Consider the following 22,758-nt stretch of genomic DNA (forward strand, 5'->3'; position numbering starts at 1 on the left):
CTGTCCAGGCAGTCCCAGTCCCTTCCCCGGCACCTCCTAGACTGTTTTCTCCAACCTTGTGAGCTGCCTACTTGGTTGGAGGCAGGGATGGGGGGCACTGAGACTTAGCATGGAGTCTAGTCAAAGGACCCAGATTTCCACCCAGCTAGACTGCAAAGTGGTTTTCTCAGAACCCCTTAGGGGTACAGACACTCCCTTGCCCTTTCTCTGCAGCATCCCAAAGGGCTGTTGAAACTCTAGAGTGAATCAGTCATGGGGTGGGACGGGATTTTGAGAACTAGTGTTGCTGGGGAAACAGGGCCAGACAATCAGCCCATCTTCTGGAGTGGGAGCCTGGCAAGAGGTTGCTGGTGGGTTTCTGCACCTGAGGACCCCTGATGAAGGTCCTTCAGGCTCAGCCAGTTCCAGGGGTTCACAGTGGCAAAGGAATGGCCCCATTCTCTCATCACCACTTGAGAGAATGATGTGCTTAGTCGCTCAACCGTGTCCAACTCTTTTGCAACTCCACGGACTGTAGACCACCAGGCTCCACTGTCCATGGGGATTCTCCAGGCAAGAATACTGAAGTGGGTTGCCATACCCTCCTCCAGGGGATCTTCCCACCCCTGGGATCGAACTTAAGTCTCCCATACTGCAGGCGGATTCTTTACCATCTGAGCCACCAGGGAGGTGCCTCCAAATGAGGTATGTGCTCTTCTTGTGGGTCCAAGGACATGAGCTTCCCAGAACAAGTGTGTTCTGTCAACTAATGATTGTCGCCCATCAGCTGAAGGCTTGAGGCATTCGGACAGATGAGGGTGCAGAGGTGGCTGAGGGGAGGGTTAAGGTCCAGAAAGGCCAAGGAGCTACAAGCAGGAAGGACTGAACCTGAACTCCATCTGATTATAGTTCAACTCCTGTGTGACCTTGGGCAACTTACTGACCTTCTCCGAGCCTCAGTTTGCTCATCTATCAAATAGGGATAATGTCACCTGCCTTACAAGCTTCAATCAAACAGCTTATGAAAATGTTTGTCAGTGCCTGATGCATAGTAGGAACTCAATAAATGATTAGTTTGCTGAGTTCAGCCCATACATTGCAGTTCCTCTGTGTATCTCATGCTAGACAAAGTCAACAGCTTTTTTCACCATTTTCCTGTCTCTGTTCCTAGTTACTGGGTTTCCTGGGTAGCTCAGCTGGTGAGTTCGATTCCTAGGTTGGAAAGTTCCCCTGGAGAAGGGATCGGCTACCTATTTCAGTATTCTTGGGCTTCCCTAGTGGCTCAGACAGTTAAGAATCCTCCTGCAATGCAGGAGACCTGGGTTCAATCCCTGGGTTGGGAAGAGATCTGGAGGAGGGCATGGCAACCCACTCTTGCCTGGAGAATCTCCAGGGACAGAGCAGCCTGGCAGGCTATAGTCCATGGGGTCGCAAAGAGTCAGAGGTGACTGAGCAACTAAGCACAGCACATCCCTAATTATTCTTTACAGGGTTTGTCAGTGTTTATTTCTAAGTGAGAAATCAGACAGAGGTGGGCCCTTTGAGAGCCCATTAGTGGCTCCCCATCACCTTGAGGGGGGGGAACCTGACATGGGACAGCTGCCAGGTGTACTGTAGAACACAAGCCACCTCCTGAGGACCCCCCTGCCCACTAGGGAGAGGCACCATGTGACTCAGGGCCTCTGGCACAGTGAGGTGGTTAAGAGCTCCCAGTCCGGGATCATACCAACCTGAGGCCAGATCCTCTTTCTATGGCAGCTGAGTGACCTCTCACAAAGCACCTTGTCTTCACCAATTTACTCTCTGCATCTATAGGATGGGGTTATTAGTATCTATCCCAGAAGGTTGAAATTAAGACTAACAAGGTGATACCAGCTACTTCCACTGAACCCCACTGCTCTTCTGGGCTCTCCACTGGGCCCTCCACAGGCACCGCTTCATCTGCTGACTTCCTGGTGCCTGGCCCGTCCACGTGTAAATGCAAACTGTCATAGTTGTCAGGAATCACCAGCAGATCCTAATGCTGGGGACTAGACCCTTGGAAAGAGAGAAAGGTATCAGGGAGCAGGTAGGTCTAGTCTTTTTATGCAGGTGCTGGGGGAGATGGGACAGGCTTCCCCTGGTGGCTCAGATGGTAAAGAATCTGCCTGCGATGCAGGAGTCCTGGGTTCAATCCCTAGGTGGGGAAGATCCCCTGGAGAAGGGAATGGCAACCTGCTCCAGTATTCTTGCCTGGAGAATCCCATGGACAGAGGAGCCTGGCGGGCTACAGTCCATGGGGTTGCAATGAGTCAGTCGGACATGACTGAGTGACTAACACTTTCACTTCCTTTCTTGGGGGAGCAGTCGGAAGAAACTTGATGAAGGCCTTCTGGAGCAGTGTGCTCACACTTGAGCAGACATCAGAATCCTCTGGAGGGCTTCTCAAAGCACACATTTCCAGGCCCCACCTAAGGGTTTCTGGTTCATTATTTCTGGATGGGGCCTGAGAATGTGCAATTCTGACAAGTTCCCAGGAGATGCTGCTGGTCTGGGGACCACACTTTGAGAACCATCAGCCTGTGTTGATGCTGCAACAGAGAGAAAGTGAGATTCAGAATCACAGTCTTGAGTTCAAATTCCAGTTCCACTAGCTTCTAGCTCTGTGAACACTGGGACAATCAAATCCATAAGGACCTACTAAGTTCTGCATGCATGTCAGTAGGTGGCCATCTGTGAGGCACTAACTTGGCTTTCCCTCTCCTGACTTAGTGGGCCATTCTTCTGAGCCACCCCCAAAGATGGTTTAGAACACCCTTGCAGAGGCTTGGGTCCAGGCTCTCTGACCCTAGGAGGCCCTGTCCCACCCACTCAGCCTCCATCAGCCCCTGTCCTATCTGTCCCGACAGGAGGAGCCCTTTGTCATGTTCCGGAAGTCTGACAGGACCCTGTTTGGGAATGACCGGTTTGAGGGCTACTGCATCGACCTGCTTAAGGAACTGGCCCACATCCTGGGCTTCTCCTACGAGATCCGGCTGGTGGAGGACGGGAAATATGGGGCACAGGACGACAAGGGCCAGTGGAACGGCATGATCAAGGAGCTCATCGACCATGTAAGTGGGAGTGCCATGGACAGGGCTGTCCGGGAGGCTTGGTCAAGTCCTCTATGCACATCAGGATGGGGCATCCTGGCAGACAGCAGCCCTGGGGCAGGGGAGATGGAGACAAAGGAGCTATTGGTACAGGCTCACCTAGCACATTCTAAACATTACCTGCCCTCCGGCTCAGGGCCTTTGCTTTCCAGAAGCATTTTTCTATCCGGGGCCCGCTAATGAATGCAAGGACAAGATCTGTACCCCTTATTTCTTCTCTCGTTTATCCTTACAACAACCCAATGAGATGGGTACTGTTATTACCACCCATTTAACAGATGAGGAGGCTGAGGCAGAGAAAGATGAAGGCTCCCAGCTAGTAAGAAGTGGAGCTGGGACTGAGAGAGTCTTTTGGAGGCTCTCTGCTTCTGAAAGCCCTGGGCTCTGACGTCTGCAAAGAAGCCATCTGATCACCGGACCCAGGGCTCATGCAGTCAGTCTTTGCAACCTGAAAAGATCAGCCAAAAGGATTATTATCACTTTGCCTCTCCAAGTGCAGACAGCTAGCCTCGGGACCTTCTTCGGTTAGCCCTCTTGCCCCTGTCAGAGGGGAGCCAGGAAGAGAAGGAGGCTGGAGCTCAGAGCTAGAAGGCTCAAGTAGAGCCTCAGTGGTGGAGTCACTTCCTCGGTCCTAGACAATCAGGCCCCCAGGGAAGGCTGGTGGGAGAGGCTAATGGTCAAGAGAGTGAACCCAGTCTGGACTTGATTCCTACTCTCCCACTTACTAGCCGTGTGCTTCTGGACAAGTTTCTTAACCTCTCTGTTCCTCAGTTTCCTCATCTGTAAAGTGGGAATGATAATAATGGCCCCCCTCCCCCATAGGCTGTGGTGAGGACTAAGTTCACACGTGCGCACTTCATAGTCAGCACCATGTCAGTCCTTGCTTGTATTACTTTTATCATTATTGCTACTCCTTTGGGGCGGGGAGAGGGGCTTCAGGAAGTCTCTTTTTCTCCCTAAGCTCATTTCCTACCTCAACAGTGAGAATAACGATGCCTGCCCTGCGTTCTTCCCCGCTTGTTGGCGGAGGTGACAACTGCTGGGGAAGCAGCTCCCAGACTGTGGAATTCAGTCTAACTGGGAGGGAGGGGTGTTGTCAGCATTATTAGTAATAACTGTAATTATTATGGAAATTAGTCAGCAGGCCCCAGAGACATCTCCATTTATCGGCTCCCCCCTGAGCTTTATGAGTGGGGCTCTGGAGCATGGGGCTCTGGGTGGGATCTGAGCATGTCATTTGCAGAGGTGAGCTGGGCTGGGGAGGAGGGCGGGATCCCATGGACAGTGGAGGCCACATGTGGAGGGGAATAAGGCTAGTGACGCTCTTGCCATCCACAGCATCCCCAGCAGTTCAAGAGCTCTACTGAGCCATTTGCAAGGGGGAAGACCAGAAAACCCAGCAGCTTCCGAGGCTGACCCTCAGCTGGAGGAAAGAGGGGGTCTTGTTCGTGGCCTGCATGCAGCCCAGTATCCATCAAGACCATAGGCCCTGACGGCACATGAGGGGACCTTGTTAAACCCAATTCCCTACAGTTGATGAGCCTATTAATCCTAGCTTGGTGCCATTTTTAATAACATCATAACCATTTATTAGTGTCGTCAGATAATTAGTCTTCTCACTAGCTCATAGAAAGCGTGGCAAAGGCTTGGCAATATTATTACTTCCTTATTAGGGATCTGAACGCAGATGTAAAAATGATGAATGCCCACCTTTGCAAGAATCTGCCCCCTGAGGGCCATTTGGAGTCCCTGGGTTGAGCCTCTGACCAGCAGGACTTAAAAAGTCCTTCACTGATACTCTCTGCTCGTCTCTGTCCATGCCACGGGCCATCAAAGGAGACAAGATTATGAGGGAAGGTGGGGGATCTAAAGGGTGTGTCCCCCTCCTGCTCACATCCTCGGCCTTCCTCTGAGTTGTCTCCAACTATGGGAGCAAAAGAGATGATTGGACAGAGCAGTGGTTTCTCCCTCCATCTCCTGGTCCCTCAGATCATCACTATTCCCACCTCTACTGCCCGCTCTCTCTCACTCCCGGCTCCGCCCCCCCCCCCCCCCACCTTTGGAAGTCTCCTGCTGGAGTCCATGCCTTAAATCACTCCCGTGTGTTTTAATGTCTTTGGAATCCAAGAGAGATGGGTTCAAATTCAGGGTCCAGCACATTTTAGCTGACAGTAGGAAAGCTATTCAACCTCTCTGGCCTCTATTTCCACATCTAGGAAGTGGGAATAATAAAATAAGTCTTCTGCCCAGGGTTCGTGGGAAGATTTAATGAGCTACAGTACAAAAATGCTTAGCCAAGGGCCTGGTGCTCAGTAATTGTACAGTGCACAGGGCTATCTTACTCCTCACCATTTCCTCCTGTCTAAAGTATGCACATGTCCTGTCTAAAGTATGTATGTGTGTGGCCATGATAGTGAGGGAGTCCGCCCCTCAGCCATGGTCACCCTGGTGGGCCAGAATGACCCCAGATCTGGATCTTGCCCCTCTGAATCTAAAAAGGAGACTCAGGGAACCGACTCACATTGATCAGAGTCACAGGGAATTGAGGCACGCATGAGACATCACCCGCTTCCTGCACTGGAGGCCTTTCTCGACACCTGCCGTCCAGAGCTCCTGTTCTGGCACCAGGTGCCTGGGACCTTGCTGGGGAGTATGGAGACAGAGTTCTAAGTGTGGAAAGCCTGGAAGCAAGTGGAGAGGCTGCTGCTGGAGAAGCGGGCAAGAGATGAGCCTTGAAGGACCTTGGCTGCTAAAATGAGGCATTTTGTTTTAACCCCAAGAGCTACAAGGCACAGTTGAAAGATGTAGAGCAAGGGGGTGACATCAAATTGGGACTTGTGCTGCCAGGCTAAAATGGAGCCAGTCTGGAGACCATCCCTGGGACCTGGGTGGAGGAGAGCATGGTGGCCTCCGAGGATTGTGGTCAGAAAGGAAAGAAGTTGATGGCACAGGATGGAGCCATGAAGGTAGAAGGAGGAGAAGGGCAGGGAGGAATCAAGGACATGGTGTGAAATCCTAGCTTGGATGGCTGGGGAGGGAGTGGCATCATCCCCAGAGACAGAGCCTCCTGGGAAAGCAGAGGATCCCGGAGAGGTTCTGACATCATGTTGGTATTGGGGTTCCTAGAGGCTGGGGTTCAGGCTGGACACTCAGAGAGGGGATTTATGGGGAGAAATGAGAGGAGGACTGGGGGCAGGACCCTGAATGGTAAGAGAATGGGATGAAAAGGAGGCCTCCACAGGATGCCCGCTCCTGCAAGGCCAGAGCAGAGGGAGGAGAGGCAGGGAGGGTGGGCTATGGAGCCAAAGGAGCAAAGAGGCTGCGGGAAGGTGTGGGTACAGGGTGTGAAACAGCAGGTGGGGAGGTGGAGGCAGGTGAGGATGGACCTGCATCCATGGGTTAGCATGAGTGCCATCTCCCAGGGGTACAGGTCAGTCCCAACACAGGTTCTGTGACCACCCTAGCCTGGCCTCCCCAAGCTTTGTGCTCAGAGGCCAAGGAGTCCTGTCCTGGCTGCTCTCCCAGGCCCTTGAACAGTAGGGGAAGGAGAGGGAGCAGGAGCCTGGCCTCAAGGGGAGGCCTGAATGCCCTCTGGCCACAGGAAGCTGTTCATCCTTTTTTCTTGAAATTGTTACATCTCACTATAGCACATAAGGCAGTTTCCCTGGTTCATGGAAGAGGCTGGACCAACAGGGTTTGGACCAAGATGGATAGGAGTGATCCTGGGTAACCCTGATGTCATCCCTTCCCCTGTGAAAGAAGTAGCACTGCCCAGATGTGATTCCCCATAAGACGGAGAGCAGAGCAGGGGAGTGGCACAGCTCCACGGACCCATGTCCCAGCCTTACTCTTCTGGACAGACAGTGCCTTTGGATTATACTGGCACTTCCCGCACCTGGCATGGAGCTGGGTGCAGAGCAGGCATTGATGGGTGAGGGGTGTGTGAATGAGCACGTGGACTGGCACACCTTCCCCAGAGACAAGGCTGTGGGGTCATGACTACTGAGCTTCCCATCCAAAGTGTGCGAGCCGGGGTGGGGGGGCGAGGGAGGGGGTCTAGTGTCAAGGTGGTGACCCCATCATGCACTGTGTCCCCTGCCTCCGAAGCAGGAACCAGATCTTGGTTCTGGCCGGCATGCACTGGTGTTAGAAGGAGCCCCCAGACTCCTGTTTGGGTCGCCAGGAAAGTCTATGCCAAGCCACCTCCTTCAGACTGGCCAGTGCACTTTGAAGCAAGGCATGCTGGGAGCTCGCCTGGGGCAGGTAAGAATCCTGAATGAGACAGAGCAGGTGGAGGGCAAGGAAGCAGATGGATGAAAAGGTAGCCTCTTATCAGGGCATCCAGGTTGCCCAGAGCAATGACTGCGGCGCTCTGAGGAAGCTCAGGATCTACCTGGGGACAACCAGATAAGCAGGTGAGGGAGGCAGGAATGACTTGGGTTCCGTTGAGATGCACCCCAGGGCTGTCAGCTGGACTCAGCAAGCAGAGACCAGCCTGGAAAGATGTGGAAAGAGCCTGGCAGGAGGTCAGGGTCTAGACAACCAGGTGTGAGAGAGGACAAGAAGCAAGGTAGCAATAGAGCTGCAGGAGCGAGGTGGGTGTTGAAGAGAAAGTGAGGTCACAGGGAGCAATGGGAACAAGCTAACCCTCCTGCTGAGGATTGTTCCTTCATTCTTTCCACAAAGCTTTATGGAGCCCTGTCTCAGCCTGGGCTCCTGGGGGCGGGGCCTGGGCTCCTGGGGGCGGGGCCTGGGCTCCTGAAGGGCGGGGCCTGAAGAGGAGGCTTGGATACCACTGCTGACTGAGTTCGAGGGTGTGATGCCAGGGAGAGTCAGGGCAGGGAAGTGGAGCAGAGGGGAGGGAAGGCCAATACAAGGATGTCATATTGAGCTGGTCACCACTGAGTGAGACTAATCCAAGTCGGCACCCCAGAAAAGCCTGACAAAGTGTGTCTCAGAGCCATCTCTTGGGGTGAAGGGAGAAGAGGAACAGGTGTGTCCACTGGCTCATGACTTCCATGCATTTCTGGGTTTGGCAGGGCACGCATGGGAACCAGCAGGACCTGCCGGAGCATCAGCAGAAAGTTGTGGGGGCAGGGGGTGTCTGTGTGCAAGAAGTGCCCAGGTAGACAGGAGGCGAGATGCTGCCAGTTTGTGCCTGTGTGAGGCTGGTGGTGGCCAGAGGGTCTGACCTGGTGCACAAGAGGGGTGAGCCAAGCACAAAGGACGCACCAGACCCAGGACAGTGACAGGAAATGTAGGAGCAACCAAGGTCAACGTGATTCCTGCCCCTCTAGGAACAAGCAATGAATCAGCCGAGTTAAATTTCATTAAAATTTTGATCAGTGCTGCAAGGGGGAATATGTATAGGGGACTTTGGGAGTATAAAGCAGAAAAATGACTCAGACTTCCCTGCAGAGGTGACTCTTGGAGCTGAAACTTGAAAAATGAAGGAGAGATATTCAGGGCTTGGATGTGGGTACTGACCTGGATGGGGGCACCTAGATTGCTGAAGTCTCTGCCCTCGTGGGGTCCTGTGGGGTGAGCAGTAAGGTTCCCCGGGCGGACCCTGGGCAGACACCAGCCTTGCAGATATGCAGGGAGTAGGGGAGGGAGTATATTCTAGAGATGGGAATGGAGGTGTGGTGTATCCCCCATAGTGTGCCACAAAGTGGGGAACGCCAGCTGAGCCGTCCTGAAAGACAGCCCTGCAGGGATTCAGGAGTGGGCCATTCTCCCAGGCCTGGAAAGGCACAGGCTTCAGGTCTCACTCTCAGGTGTCCATCAGTTCAGGAGACCTATGTGTGAATCATGGGTACACAACTCCTCGGTCAACACTTAGGAATTTTCTAGCACCTGTCCCATCTCTTTAGATATATACAAGCTTTCTGAGGTTATCGGTAGCTACATTGCTGATTGATAAGTGTGGCGCTGGCTGGCTGGAGGGACACCAGTGGACACTGCTCATGACTCAGTGCTCTTGCTTCCGCAAGAATGGCGGTGCACCAGGCCCCCTAAACCTCAGAGGGGGAGTCCAGCCAATGCCTCCTTTGATCAGGTTATTCATTTATTTGTTCATTCAATTTATTCAGTTAAGTCCCATGCTAGGTGCCGTGGATACAGTGTGAACAAAAGTCAGGATCCCTTCCCTGAGCCTCAGGATCTTACGTTCTAGGGGAGGAAACAGGCAGTAATCTATGACTGTGTGAATAGATGTCACTGTTCTGTGAGAGGAGTGTGGTAAGTGAAAGAGCTTCCCTGGCTCCCAGGCTGGGGCCCGGGCTGGGAGATCCCGCCAATCAGAAACCAGTGGAAAGCTGCTGATGATCCATCCCAAGAAAGCCTGGAGGAAGGTACTGGAGACTTGTGAGAGGTGAGGGTAACTCAGGAAATGCCTTTCCCATGCCCTTGGCTGGCAGCATTCAGAGAGATCCAGGGAGGGGGTCTGGGTCATTTCTAACTACCTGGCATGCAGCAGAAGATGGTACGTGAGGGGCAGAGGGAGGAGGGGCATGGACTTGAGAAGATGTCCTGCAGTAACAGCCACAGCCTTGAGACTACGCCCTCGGGTCTCCCAGCCTCCAGGTAGGCTGGCATATGTGCTGGGAAGATCTGGTCTCACAGACACACCACCATCGCCCTCCTGTGTCCCATCTTCCTCCTAACTGGGACAGAGACCTTGTTTCTGTCCTGTATGCGTTGGACCCAACCTGTTTGCAAGGCCGGGGCTGTCACTGAAGGTGCCATGGAGCTGAAAATGTCGATAGGACCTGACTGAAGAGGGCCGTGAGGACAAGTGAGGGCTATCAGTGAATGCTCGGGACCACTGATGGTCATCAGAAAGGTTGCCATTAGGGCAAGGATGCAGCACAGCGTCCAAACTCTGGAGGGAGGCTGGTGAGAGACAGTCAGGACCCAGCAGACTGGCAGGGGTCAGCAGGGGATGCTGAACAGGGAAACAGGCCAGAGCTCAGCCCACAGGCTGGAGTAGGGGTTGATCAGAACTCTTGGGGGTACTTTGATGCTCAGTCTTCCATCAAAACCATACTGAGCCCCTTCTTTTTGCCTGCCTTGGTACTAATCCTAGAGATGCATCAGAGAGTGAAATAAATGCAGTCCCTGCCCACCTCCCCCCTCCCACCACCAGAGCTTATATACCAGCAGAAGAACTAGATATTAAGCAGCAACTTACAAATCAACATCCAGCTGTGTGAGGACCAGGGCAGGGGCTATGGGAATGTACAACTCAGACCTCACAGCCTGTAGAGGGAGTAGCCTCCCTGTCCCCAGGTCCTTGGGCTTGACTGGGCAGGGCCTGTCTGGGCGGACACCACCTTTAGGGCCCTGTGGGATGGGGAAAGAGAACCACTAGAGATAGGAGACAGAGCCTTAGCTCATCCGTCCCCAGGGTCCCTGTGGCTACGAAGCAGGAGGACCTGCTCATGCTTCCTGAAGACAGAGGTGCAGCATGGTGCCTACTGGAACTCAGGAATCAGCTCCTCTCCCAGGCCAGGGAGAAACACAGCATCACTCTGCACTGTCAAGCCATGAGGCTGCCGTCAGCTCAGGAAGCTGGAGTGTGAATCACAGGTGTTGGCAGCTGACCCATCCGCTAACATTCATGAGTTTACCAGCACTCCTTTCCCCTCTGTTCAGATGTGTGGGTTATTGAGGTTGCTGGCTGTCGGGTTAATGTCTAGGGATTTTCAGGGGGCTCTGTGTTTTCTTCAGCTCAGAGTCTGGGGTTCATCAGCAGACACTGTCTGTGACTTGCTCTTAGAAACTGTGAGGTGCCCAACCAGCTGGCTCTGAGAGCGTGCTTGCCGATTTTCTCTTCTAAATCAGCAACATCCCATTCATTCAGTCCCTAAGTCTCTACTTGGAGGCCTGCTATGAGCTGGACACTGTGTTAGGTGGAGGGCATACCATAGTGAAAAGACACTGACTCAGGCCAGCTCTCAGGAGCTTATGGGCCAGTAGAGAGGAAATCACTCAAAACCTCTGAAATCACAACTGTGATCAGTGCTAAGAGAGCAGTACCTGGTGCTGTGAGAGTCATCACTGGGGAGGCTTGATTTCATCTGAGGATTTTGTCTGTGGAAGTCATGTTTGAGCTGAGATCTGAAGGAGAAGCAAATATTAGCTAGACAAAGGTTCAGGGAGGAAGAAGTTCCAGGCAGAGAAGAGTATTGTGCAAAGGTCCTGAGGTGAGCATGGACTGGAGGGTCTGAAAGAAGCCAGTGGGAAGAGAACCAGGGGGAACAAGATGGGAGGTGAGACCGTAGAGGCAGGCAGGACTGGGACTGCACTTTCTAATACAGGAGCCACCAGCCACATGGGGTTATTTAAATCTGAACTTTAATTAAAATCAACTGGTTACATTAATTTAAACTACTTAATTTAAAATGAATGAAATCAAAGTATAAATTCAGTTCCTTGGTTACACAAGCCACATTTCAAATTCTACTTGTGGACAGTGGCTACCATACTGGACAGTGAAAATACAAAGCATTTCCATCATCACAGAACGTTCTGTTGGACAGCACCACCTAGATTGTGAATGGCTTCATGAACCCATAATAAGAATTTTCTGGAGGGCAGAGGGAAAAGTCTTAACATATACTAAGCAGCATTGGGAATCAGAAAAGATCCTATTTGGAGAAATAACACTTTGGGAAAAAAATGTAAGGTGAATTCCTTGGATCCCACACACTAGAGATGTGGGTAGAGAGCCAGCAAACAGAGCCCCGGCTTCAAGCCCTGCCTGTGTGGCAAGAGTGAGCCTTGTTTTCTTCGGTGGCTTTGGAAGTAGAAGTACAAGGACCTGGTGGAAAGTAGGGGCAAATCAGCGTGTTCCTGCAGCCACAGGCTTCCCAAGCATGACCAGGTGTTGCAAAGTGTATTCTGGGGAGGCCCAGGCAGTCATGGCCAGGAGCCAGAGTCAAGTTCAGGTCTCTGGGAATGCAACGTGGGCTCAGGAAGGGCAGGGTGGGCCCAGCCCTAAAACTTGCCTACCAGAATGGGTCTGGTGCAGGGGCGGGGCTGGCAGCAGGTGGTACAGGGAGTTGCATGCGTCCTCCCCAGAATCTAAGTAATATGTGTATGAGTGTTCTTGGCCTGTCACAAACCTGGAGACTTAAAACAGCAGAAGTTTATTCTCTCTCAGTTCTGGAGGCCAGAAATCAGAAATCAAGGTGTCTGCAGAGTTGGTCCCTTTGGAGGGAGCATTTGTTCATTGACTCGCCTAGCATCTGGTGTGGCTGGCAATCCTTGGCATCCTTGGCTCAAAGCTACATCGCTCCAGTCTCTACCTCCATTATCACATGGTCTCCTCCATGTGTATCTGTGTATCCTCTCCTCTTTTATAAGAACATCAGTCATTGGATTTAGAGCTCACCCTAATCCAGTATGACTTCATTTTAACTTGGTGACTTCCACAAGAGCCTAATTTACAGAGCTTCTGAGTTGGTGAACATGTGAAGATGTGAGGAGGATGGGACGCCCAGTGAAAGAGAGAAAGCATGGAAGCACCACACCCACTCCTGTATAACTTGCCCTATGTATCTCCTCCATCTAGCTGTTCCTGAGTTCTGTCCTTTTATAGTAACCAGTAACTTCAGTGGCTTCACCATTATACATCCCCACCAACCACCTATGAGGGATCTAGTTGCTCTGCATCCTCATTGCCATTTGGTATTATTAACATTGTTTTATTTTGGCTCTTCTGATAATTTGGCAGTAGTACTAGGGGGATTTTAAACCACGTGGGGTGTGTTGCTGGGGGACATATGAGGGAACTACTGTAATGCAGAGAGTCTGAATAAAAAAACAGCCTTGTGCCAGGAGACTTCACAAGGCTGCACACTCAGGAGAGGCTGTTTTGCCCACCAGTGGATTTAGGGGCACTCGGCAGGAGCCAGAGAGAAACAGATCTTTGGGGAAGTGAACAATCCCACTGAAGACAAAGAAAGTGAGTCTTTCCTTAGCAAAGTCCCAGTTACTCTACCCAGGAATTTCTCCAAGATTATTTAATCATAGTGGCAACAATGAGATACTGTTTTAGTGGGGAGTAGGCGAGGGGACGAGGAGCCTATTTCCAGGTAATGTCACATTCATAGGTACCAAGAGTTAGGACTTGAACATATTTGGAAGAGGATGCACAATTCAACTCATTGAATATGGCTGGTATGGTAGAGTGATAAAACATTTGAGTTTGAGGTCATGGTCAACGGGTCCATGCACTGGCTCAGCCACTCACCAGCTTGGAAGGCAGCTCTGCTCATTTCTGTATCACCAATGTCACTGACCACCCACAAACTTGACCAAATCTCCTAGCCTAATTGAATCACATTACCCTTACCTGGGATGTGGTGATCCTGTTTACTGCATCATGGGACTGCTGGAGGGTCACATAAGGTAATATATATAATACACATAGCAGTGCTTGGTATATAAGTGAAAGTAACATTTGCTCAGCCATGTCCAACTCTTTGCGACCCCAGGGACTATAAAGTCCATGGGATTCTCCAGGCCAGAATACTGGAGTGGGTAGCCATCCCCTCCTCTAGGGGATCTTTCCAACCCAGGGATCGAGCCCAGGTCTCCCACATTATAGGCAATTCTTTACCAACTGAGCCCCTAGGGGAACCCAAGAATACTGGAGTGGGTAACCTATCCCTTCTCCAGCGGATCTTCCTGACCTAGGATTCAAACCAGGGTCTCCTGCTTTGCAGGCGGATTCTTGACCAGCTGAGCTACCAGAAGTATCCACAAAAGATAGTAGTTCTTTCCACAGAGGGTATATATAAACTATGACAGGTCACAGTCAGCAAGCTGATGCCCAGGGGAACCCCAATCAAGAGGCAGAGCACATAGATGGGGAATCTGGTTGAGATCATACTTAGGAATTAAAGTAGGCAGGTGCCAACAGGGACACCAGATACAGGTAGCAAGCTGAGGCTTTCCAGGTTTCACTCTCAGGTATGAGGCTAGTGTCTGACCAGCAGCCAAGGGGCCTGGATACTAAGGGCAAAAACATGGAGCTGTAGCTAGTTAAGCATTCTTTCCTTCAGTTTTGGTTGTGGAGACGTGGTAAAGCAAGTGGTGCCAATCAACCCCATGTAAGCTTGGAGGAGAGTAGGACAGCTTCTTTGTAAATAGAAAGCTGCTTGTGGTGATGGAGTCCTGGAAGTGCTATCCTGTCTGGTCCAGAGGTTTATAGAAAAAGGTATGGAAGGTCTTTGGTGAGGCAGATGGAGCTAACAAACCACCCATAAGACCAATGAATATGTCGGAGGAGTCAGAGGTTTGTTTTGTTCAAGGACATGATTATTGACAGCAAAGTCTTCGGACCATCTGTGAGCCTCAGTTTCCCTCCATAAATAATACAGGTTGGAATAGATGCGCTGAAGGTCTCTTGTCCAGCTCTGACAGCCTATGATTTTATGAATCATCCTCAAAGAAAACTTGCACAAGTAGGAAGAGCCTGCCAAGATTGGGCCTTTCATTCTGAGTAATGAGCTGAAACAGCAAAGGCTTGACATCTGTTCGGCTCTTTCAAGGGAAGTTGGACAAAATAATGCCTTTTTCAAAGAAATCGTAACCAACGGTGAGATGTAGTATTTCCTGCCTAAACCAAGTGGAGAACTCCAGCCTTGCTGAAGCCCAAGGGAGAACACACATCAAAACTTCTCATAAAGAAAGTCAGGTTGACCAGCTGTCTTGCTGCTGTAGGCACAGAATGCCCAGACACCCCTGCTTTCTAACACCATTAAAACCAGAGAGCAGAAAGGCTGGTGGGGAGATTCTGAAGATTCTGAGACCATCTGGGGAAAGAAAGAGGGCCTGTGGTTGGCTTTCTGGCTAGCCCGGGAATACTCCTAGTTGAGATAAGCATTGGCCACAAACACCTTGATCTTCGAGTTACTAACATTCTCATCCAACCTGCTATCAAAAGCCAAAGGAAGATTTGCCACCGCTGACTTTGAGATTCTTCCCAAGAATCCATTCCAAGCCCCAGAAGCCATTCCCAGAGACCAGTTCCAAATGCATTCTGAGCAGTGATGATGACTTTGGAGTCAGAACAGAACCTCCCAAAGTGATGTGCTTTGAAAGGCCAGGGCTAGGGGAAGCCAAGTTCTAGAATCATGACATGCCAACATTATACGGGATCCTAGAACTTCAGGGCTTAAAGAGATCCTCCAGAATGTCCCACTGAAGTTCCCACTCCACTTGGAATCTTATCCAGTCTCCAATAGGGATTCCCTTGCCTGGAAGCTGCATGAGAGCAGAGCTGGGTCTCTGGCTCGCCTCTCTACCCCGACTGTTCCACAGTAGGTCTTGACCAAATACACACTAGTCACTGGGCACCTTCCCTGACAGTTCTCTCTCCTTTTGTTGCTTTCCTTTGAACACACCCCGAGATGAGAGTACTCCAGGGAGCCGAGGTAGCAGCAGCTGCCCATTTCTTCTCCCTTGCCTTCAAAGCTAGACAAGTTCCAACACACACGTTTAGGAATTTACCAAAGAAAGATCCCAGTATGAAACAGCCTTTCTAATAGGCTCCCCTTCCTTGATGTTCCCAAGTAGTCCTAAGTTTCATTAAAGCCTTGGGCTCCTAATGTCAATAATCAGCCATTGGGGCTGGTGTTAGAAGGAGAAACATTGGGATGAGCAACACCAGGGTTATGTGTTTGCCAACGTCCCCTAGCCTGGGGCACCAACAGAGTCATTTCGGAGCTGGGGTTCTACCCATAGCAATCCTCCTTGCCTTGAAGTCTCATTTCAACTTGATTGCTGGTTTCTATTCTAGGATTGGTGGAGTCAGAGGTGTGTTAACAGCTACCACTTAGAAAAGAATTTGATTAATGTCCATTTTCCCTACTATACTGTAAGCCCCATAAAGGCAGAAACCACATCTGTTTGGCTCCGCTGTGTATCCCTAGTGCCTAGTGGATCTCACAAAATAATTAATTAACTGTTTAATTAATTAACTAATTAAGCTAGGCAAAGTCAGAGGGTGACTGCCTAGGGACTGTTGTTTGGAAGGGGATTCTCAGAGGCAGCTGCCGCCGCCCTTAACAAAAGGGTCTTTAGTGCTGATCTTTAGGACTCAGTCTCCCTTTCTGTTCTGCCCCATCTGAGGAAGGGAATTGATTATTTTGTTCACATTCCCGGTAGATATCCACAGGAGCCCAAGGGAGAGCCTCTGAGAGGGAAACATTATTAATCAACAAACACTGCATAGGCTGAGATGGGGCTTGGTGGTAGAAAAACAGAGCAGTGAATCAGCCACAGTCCCAACTATGCTTAGGAACTTACAGGTAAGAAGGCAGATATGACAAAAAGGACACATGCCTGCACATACTGCCATTTCAACTGCACAGGTTAGGGCCTTACCACAGGACAGGAGGAGCTTCACGGGCGTTTAGAATTGGACGCTATCAGGGAGGACTTCTTGGAAGAGGATGCATGTGCAAAGGAATATTTAAGGCGGTGAAAGTTAGACAGCAGGGAGAGGCATTCTCAACAGGCACAGTGTGTGTAAAACACAGAGGTCAAGAAGGGAATGTGGTAAACAAGAAGCAGTTAAGCGGGACCTTGTGCTGGAGGAGAGCAGTGGGGCAAGCCTGCAAAGGTGGGAAGGAGAGATTGCAGATTTTTAATCAGAAAAAGCTCAGACTAGAGATATGAAACTTTAATTACTCCCCTCGTTAGAAGTGTGATGGGGTGAGCTCTATCGGCATGTGAGCATCCCTAGCTTTCTCCAACCCCTTCCCTGCCTCCTCTGCTCTGTCCTCTTCCTGCCCCTCTGCTACTAAAGAGGGCTCAAAATTTGTCTGTTTCATTTCTCCTCCTGCCCTTTCCCACCAAATCGAGTTTTATTTTTGCCCAACAGGTTTCGGGGGCTTTGAGGATATATAGAATATCCAAAATGGGGTAAAGCATGCGAGAAGTAGATAGGAAAGGAAAACGGATATAAATAAGGGGTGCTGTGGATTGTGTCCTCTTCCTGACATTTGAAAGTCACAAAGAAAGAACACAAGCTATTTTTAAATGTTTGTAGATTGCTGAACTATATTTGACAAGGCACCGTTTTGAGAATGGACCACATGGGTTATAGCTGTAATAGTGTTCCATTCTCCACATGTTGATACCACTGTCCTCTTCCTCAAGGCCATCAGGGGTTAAGTCTAATTCACCATTATCTCCCAGCACCCTGGGCATTGCCTGGCCCAGAAGAATTAGTAAACAGTTCCAGGGTTCAGGCAACAAACTCCACTTCACTCCCTCATCTCTCCTCCTTTCAAGAAGGGATGTTCTGTCCCCTGCTAGTCTTAGGCTTTGCTCACAGTCTGTCTATGTCTCTCTCACTGCAGAAGGCAGATCTGGCTGTGGCCCCCCTGACCATCACCCACGTCCGTGAGAAGGCCATCGATTTCTCCAAGCCCTTCATGACCCTCGGCGTGAGCATCCTCTATCGCAAGCCCAATGGCACCAACCCTAGTGTCTTCTCCTTCCTCAACCCCCTGTCCCCAGACATCTGGATGTATGTGCTTCTCGCCTACCTGGGTGTCAGCTGTGTCCTCTTTGTCATCGCCAGGTAAGGGCAATGCCCTGGTCAGAGCTCTGGCCCAGGGTTAGGAGCTCAGGGAGCCAGGCAAGTCTCCCCACCCTCTGTGCAGTTGTCACAGAAGACCCAGGTTCAGACCACTGCTTACCTTCTCCTGTCTCTTTCCCTGAGGCTCAGATCCTTTCATATCCCCCAAGGAACATTTCATGGCCCTCTAACTTGAATCCCCCAGTCCTCACCCTGGTCTGTGTCCATGACTTTAAGAGGTATCAGTTGTATCCTAGGTCCTATGAGCAGGCTTGGAGAGGTTCAATCACTCCCCAAAGCTGGACCACTTGGACCAGGCACCCAGTACCGCAGACCCAGGTGGCCCAGCAGGTAGCTTAAAACTCAGAAAACAGACTGTGTCCATCCACTCCACAACAGCAGGAGGAACAATGCCACATAAACTCACTCGCACGCACACATGCAGAAACTTGGCTTACACACAGCCTTACCTGCCTCTGCCACATGCTAGCAATACTCTTGCATATTCAGCTGTTCACGTGAAGTAGGCTGGTGGGTCATAGTAGAGGCCACTGGGAAACAGATTTAGCCCAGTGCTTACTGAGCACCTACTGTGTGCCAAGCACCATGCTCTGTCCTTTATAGCCAGTTATCTTACTTGATTCTCGTGGCCTCCGTGAAGGGGAGACAGCCGACACTCAGAAAGGCTCAGTACTCTCCCAGGCCACCCTAGCAATGAGGGACACATCCAGCTCGTTGAGCTCAGGTCACCAAGTGTTTCATCTGCAGCCCACATCTCTGCCACCTGAACACCTGTGTTCTGCTTCCGCCCCAAGTTGGCAGCTCCTGGGCCCCAGCCCTCTGCCCCCTCCCTCCAGGCTCCAGCCCCAGCCCTTGCCCTGCTTCTTTTTTCTCTAAATTCTAACAAGGTGTGATGTGAGACTTCTCCGGAGAAGCAATCTGAGATCCAAGGACTTGGTGTGTCGGCCTTTTTCTCTGCTGAGTCTTCTTTGAAAGCTTTCTCCCCACCCTGCTCCTTTTCGCTCCCTCCTCCCACACAGACACAGACCAAAGGGAAGGATGTGAGAGAGGAAACTGTCCTGCCTCCGAAGCCCTTTGCTGCCGGCAGGCCTGGTGCTGCCTGCCTGCTCGCCCAGCCGGCAGCCCAGCCTGCCACAGAGAGACCTTCATTATGCCTCTTGTCTCTAATGGTCTAACAAGCCTTTGAAAGCCAGGAGCCATTCTCCAGAGCTCTCACCATAATTTTAGCAGCACCAGCCGGCCTCTTGGCTCCCCACCCCCTCGAAAACAGCTCGAGCTTTCCCAGCATCAGCTTTGCTCATTTGATGTGTATCCCATCCCCCTCCAATTCCTGGCCTTTCATCCCCTGCAGCCGAGCCTGCTTTCCACCCCTTACCTTCTGGCCAGGCAGGTAGGAGCCCCTCCTCCCAAGGTCAGGATGAGAAGACTTTCTGTAAGAGAAGGGATTTCTGGAGCTGCTGGAATGACACAGAATGCCTGGAGAGAGAGGAGAGGGACAAGGGTCTTGATCACAGAGCCATGAATAGCATCACAGGACGATTATCAGTGTACCACTCACACAACACAATTCACACCCATCCTGTCAAATCCTTACAGCAGTCCTGGTAAGGTCAATATAATTATCCCCACTCTACAGAAGCAGAAACTGAGGCTCAGAGGGGGTAAGTCTTTGCCCAAAGCCAGAAAGCCTTTTGTCGCAGAGTTGGGCTTCAAACCAAGACTTGCCAGACTTTTAATCAGGGGTGGCACACACAGGAAGCATGAGGGAGTGAAGCACTCTGGGTGGTAGGCAGCAAGGGGTGGTGGGGACTGAGGCAAACTCCAGCACACACCCGGAGAAAAGGGTCATTACCACTCGGCTCCAACAGACCATGCCAAGCAGGAATGCAGGCCAGTGCTGTGGGGGTTCATGATTTTAGAGAGAGTTTCAGGTCTTCATGTGATGCCTCATGGCTTTTATAAGTAGCCACTAATTTGATTTTTTAGAATGCCATTGAGGTCAAGCACAGCCCATCTGTAGTGTGAAAGTGGCCCTCTGTCCCCTCCCTCTGTATGCCCTGTGTCCTTTGGACCTCTGCTTGCTGGCTACCAGAGAGCTAGACACAACTCTGCAAGAGATAGGGTCTGCGAAGGGTGAGTAGGTGTCTAGATTCTTTCTGGGCAGCTCCAGCAAGACACAGGACTGTCCATCGTACAAACTGGCTGGCCTATGCCTGGCTAGCACTGGAGTCTAGGCACTGACCAAGGCCTTTCTCTGTGAGAAGAAAAGGGAGGCAGGGAGGGAGGCAGGGAGAGAAGGTGAAAGGGAGGGAAGGAGGGGGGAGGGACGATGCTTGCCATCACGGAGACCAGGCCAGTTGGCACTCACGACAAGGAGATAATCCTAAGTGCTTGACCCGGGAAACAGGACTGAGGGCGAGCCGCCAGTCCAGCCCCCAGGAGTCACATTCCAGCCAAATCCAGTACAGATGAGAGCCCCAGGGAAGAGGTGATCCCAGCCACACTTGGTGCTCTGTCTACACCTGTCATCTGGGGCTGGAGTTTAGCCTTCACCCTTCAGGGGAGACAGGGTATCTCCAAGTCAGTCTCTCCCACTGACTTGCAAAACTTGGAGAACCCCTTGTAGCCACAAGCCATAAATCCAAGATCCATCATTCACTTCGGTGGCACCTTCCTTACTGTCCAGCAGCCATTCCACCCCTCTGTCCTCCTGGGGCACTGGAGTGGGAATCTGGGCTCCTCCACCCCCTGACTGCAGGACCATCGCCAGCTGGAGGGCCCAGGCTGCCTCCCCACCTGTGAAGTAGGCATCTGCTGCACTGTCTGCCCTCAAGGGGTAGTGAGGACCCAGGTCTACAACAAGACTTAATAACCCGGAGACCCATTCTAGACCAGTTATTTTTATCATGGTAAGAAATTCCACCTCCAGGAATGTATCCTGTTGAAAGTCACCACTGAGCCTCACTTTACATGCATGTGCGTGCTTGGTCGCTTCGGTCATGCCTGACTCTGTGTGAGCTACCCATGGACTGTAGCCTATCAGGCTCCTCTGTCCATGAGATTCTCCAGGCAAGAATACTGGAGTGGGTTGCCATGCCCTCCTCCAGGGGATCTGCCCGACCCAAGGATCAAACCCATGTCTCCTGCGGCTCCTGCACTACGGGCGGATTCTTTACTGCTGAACCACTGGGGAAACCCTGGCTCACTTTACAGTCCTCCATGAATCTAGAAAGCCTTCTCAGCAAAGCCCTAGACAAGGCTGCCCTTTGGCCTGGGGACTCATAGAAGTGTGGGCAAGGATGTTTCTTTCAGCAGAGTGTATCACAGTGGGAAAAAGGGCCAGGCTGTGTCAACAAAAGAGGAGTGGTTAAAAACACCCATTAACTGAAAAATTATACAAACGAACTTATTCACAAAACAGAAAGAGATTCACAGGCATAGAAAACAAACTTATGGCTACCAAAGGGGATGGTGGGAAACTGGGGGGAGGGGAGGGTAAAAATTAGGAGTTTTGGATTAATACATACACACTACTGTACAGAAAGTAGAACAACAGGGACCTACTGTATAATAGCAAACGCTGTACTATAATACATGCTATACTCAATAGCTTATGATAACCTATAATGGAAAAGAATCTGAAAAAGAATATACATATAGAACTAAAGCACTGTGCTGTGTGCCTGAAACTGGCACAACTTTGTAAATCAACTATACTTCAGTGTTAAAAATATTTTAAAAAAAAATCCTGTTAAGTAGTTATAGAGAATAAAGGGCATTAGGAGTAATGGTTCTAGAAAGAGGGTGGTGGCTTATTAAGTGACAAATCAAGACCTAAGACATTATTATGGTATGATGTGATTTTTTCTATATAAAAGGATGATTACATGTATCATATCTATCTATCTATATACATATATATTGTGTGTGTGTACATTAAAAAAGCAGGGCTTATGAGATCTCATCAGAAATCACCTTTGCTTTGTCCCTCACCCACTTTTCATCCACCTGCCAAGAGAAGGAACTGGCAACCCACTCCAGTACTCTTGCCTGGAGAATCCCATGGACAGAGGAGCCTGGTGGGCTAGAGTCCACGGGGTCGCAAAGAGTCAGGCACAACTGGGTGACTAACTCACACACCTTCCAGTGTGTACAGAGGAGAAGTTCTTTGCCCCAGTGAAAGCTCTGCTGGGACCTGTCACTTTTTGGATCACTTCCAGGGCACAGAAACCCTAGGTCTCTCTCTGTAGCACAAACACACTTTCAACTCAGAAGTTAGAAGGCTGAGTCTCCACGTTTCTATCGTCATGCACAGTTCAGACTCCTCCCCTTGCCCCCTTGCGGGTCTGCTTTGGCAGTACCTCCTTAGTCTGTCCACGCCCTGTTCAGTGCCTGGTCCTTCAGCAGCCCCCGCCCTATGGCTTGTCTCTGTTGGAGTCTCATTGCCTTTCTTGGATACGAGTCGTGATGGGTCTCTCTTCTGTATAAGCCCATCTCGTCCAGGAAAACAACCTCAGCCCTGACCGTGCTAGGCCTGCAGGCCAGTCCTTTGCAGCAAGGACTTACTCTCGTAGAAAACACGCATCAGCCCGACCCCTGCCCTCCAGATTTCCCAGCTAGCGTCCACCACATCCTTACAGAGCCATTTCCAGGCTCTCCCAGCCACCCTGTGGAAGCCACTCTCCCTAGACTTCACTGTGGGGATGCAGGGGCCCCTGAGTGCACAGCTCTCCAAAGGCTTTCTCTAAAACCCTTCTCACAACAGCCTCTCATCTCCACTCTCTTCATCCTCTATCTCTTCCTTGTGGATTTTTAGAGCCTCTAGCCAGATCGTGGTCATTCCCTTTGAAAATCCCCATCTTGATTTGAAGCCTTACTTTGGAATTTCCTATTTGCAGGATCTTTCCACTTCGTGAAAACCAAATTCTTTTCATGTGAGCATTTTGTTGATCAATGTTTAATTTACTAAAGCTTTTAGAAGAGAGATGGAAAGTCACAGCCTCACTCTTAAAATGCATCACACTTTAC

At 50.8% G+C, this 22,758-nt stretch overlaps 1 protein-coding gene across 1 annotated transcript in view; it reads left to right on the forward strand.

Moving 5' to 3' along the window:
- The window catches only part of GRIK3 (glutamate ionotropic receptor kainate type subunit 3), a 245,663-nt gene that overhangs the window by 198,969 nt on the left and 23,936 nt on the right, over positions 1–22,758 (forward strand). Inside the window, exons 10-11 of the mRNA XM_027537803.1 lie at positions 2,868–3,071; positions 17,489–17,712. Of these exons, the coding sequence (XP_027393604.1) occupies positions 2,868–3,071; positions 17,489–17,712 (428 nt within the window). The remainder of the gene's footprint in view (positions 1–2,867; positions 3,072–17,488; positions 17,713–22,758) is intronic.

This window comes from Bos indicus x Bos taurus, chromosome 3 (genome assembly GCF_003369695.1).
Source record: "Bos indicus x Bos taurus breed Angus x Brahman F1 hybrid chromosome 3, Bos_hybrid_MaternalHap_v2.0, whole genome shotgun sequence".
In the NCBI taxonomy this organism is placed as follows: domain Eukaryota; kingdom Metazoa; phylum Chordata; class Mammalia; order Artiodactyla; family Bovidae; genus Bos; species Bos indicus x Bos taurus.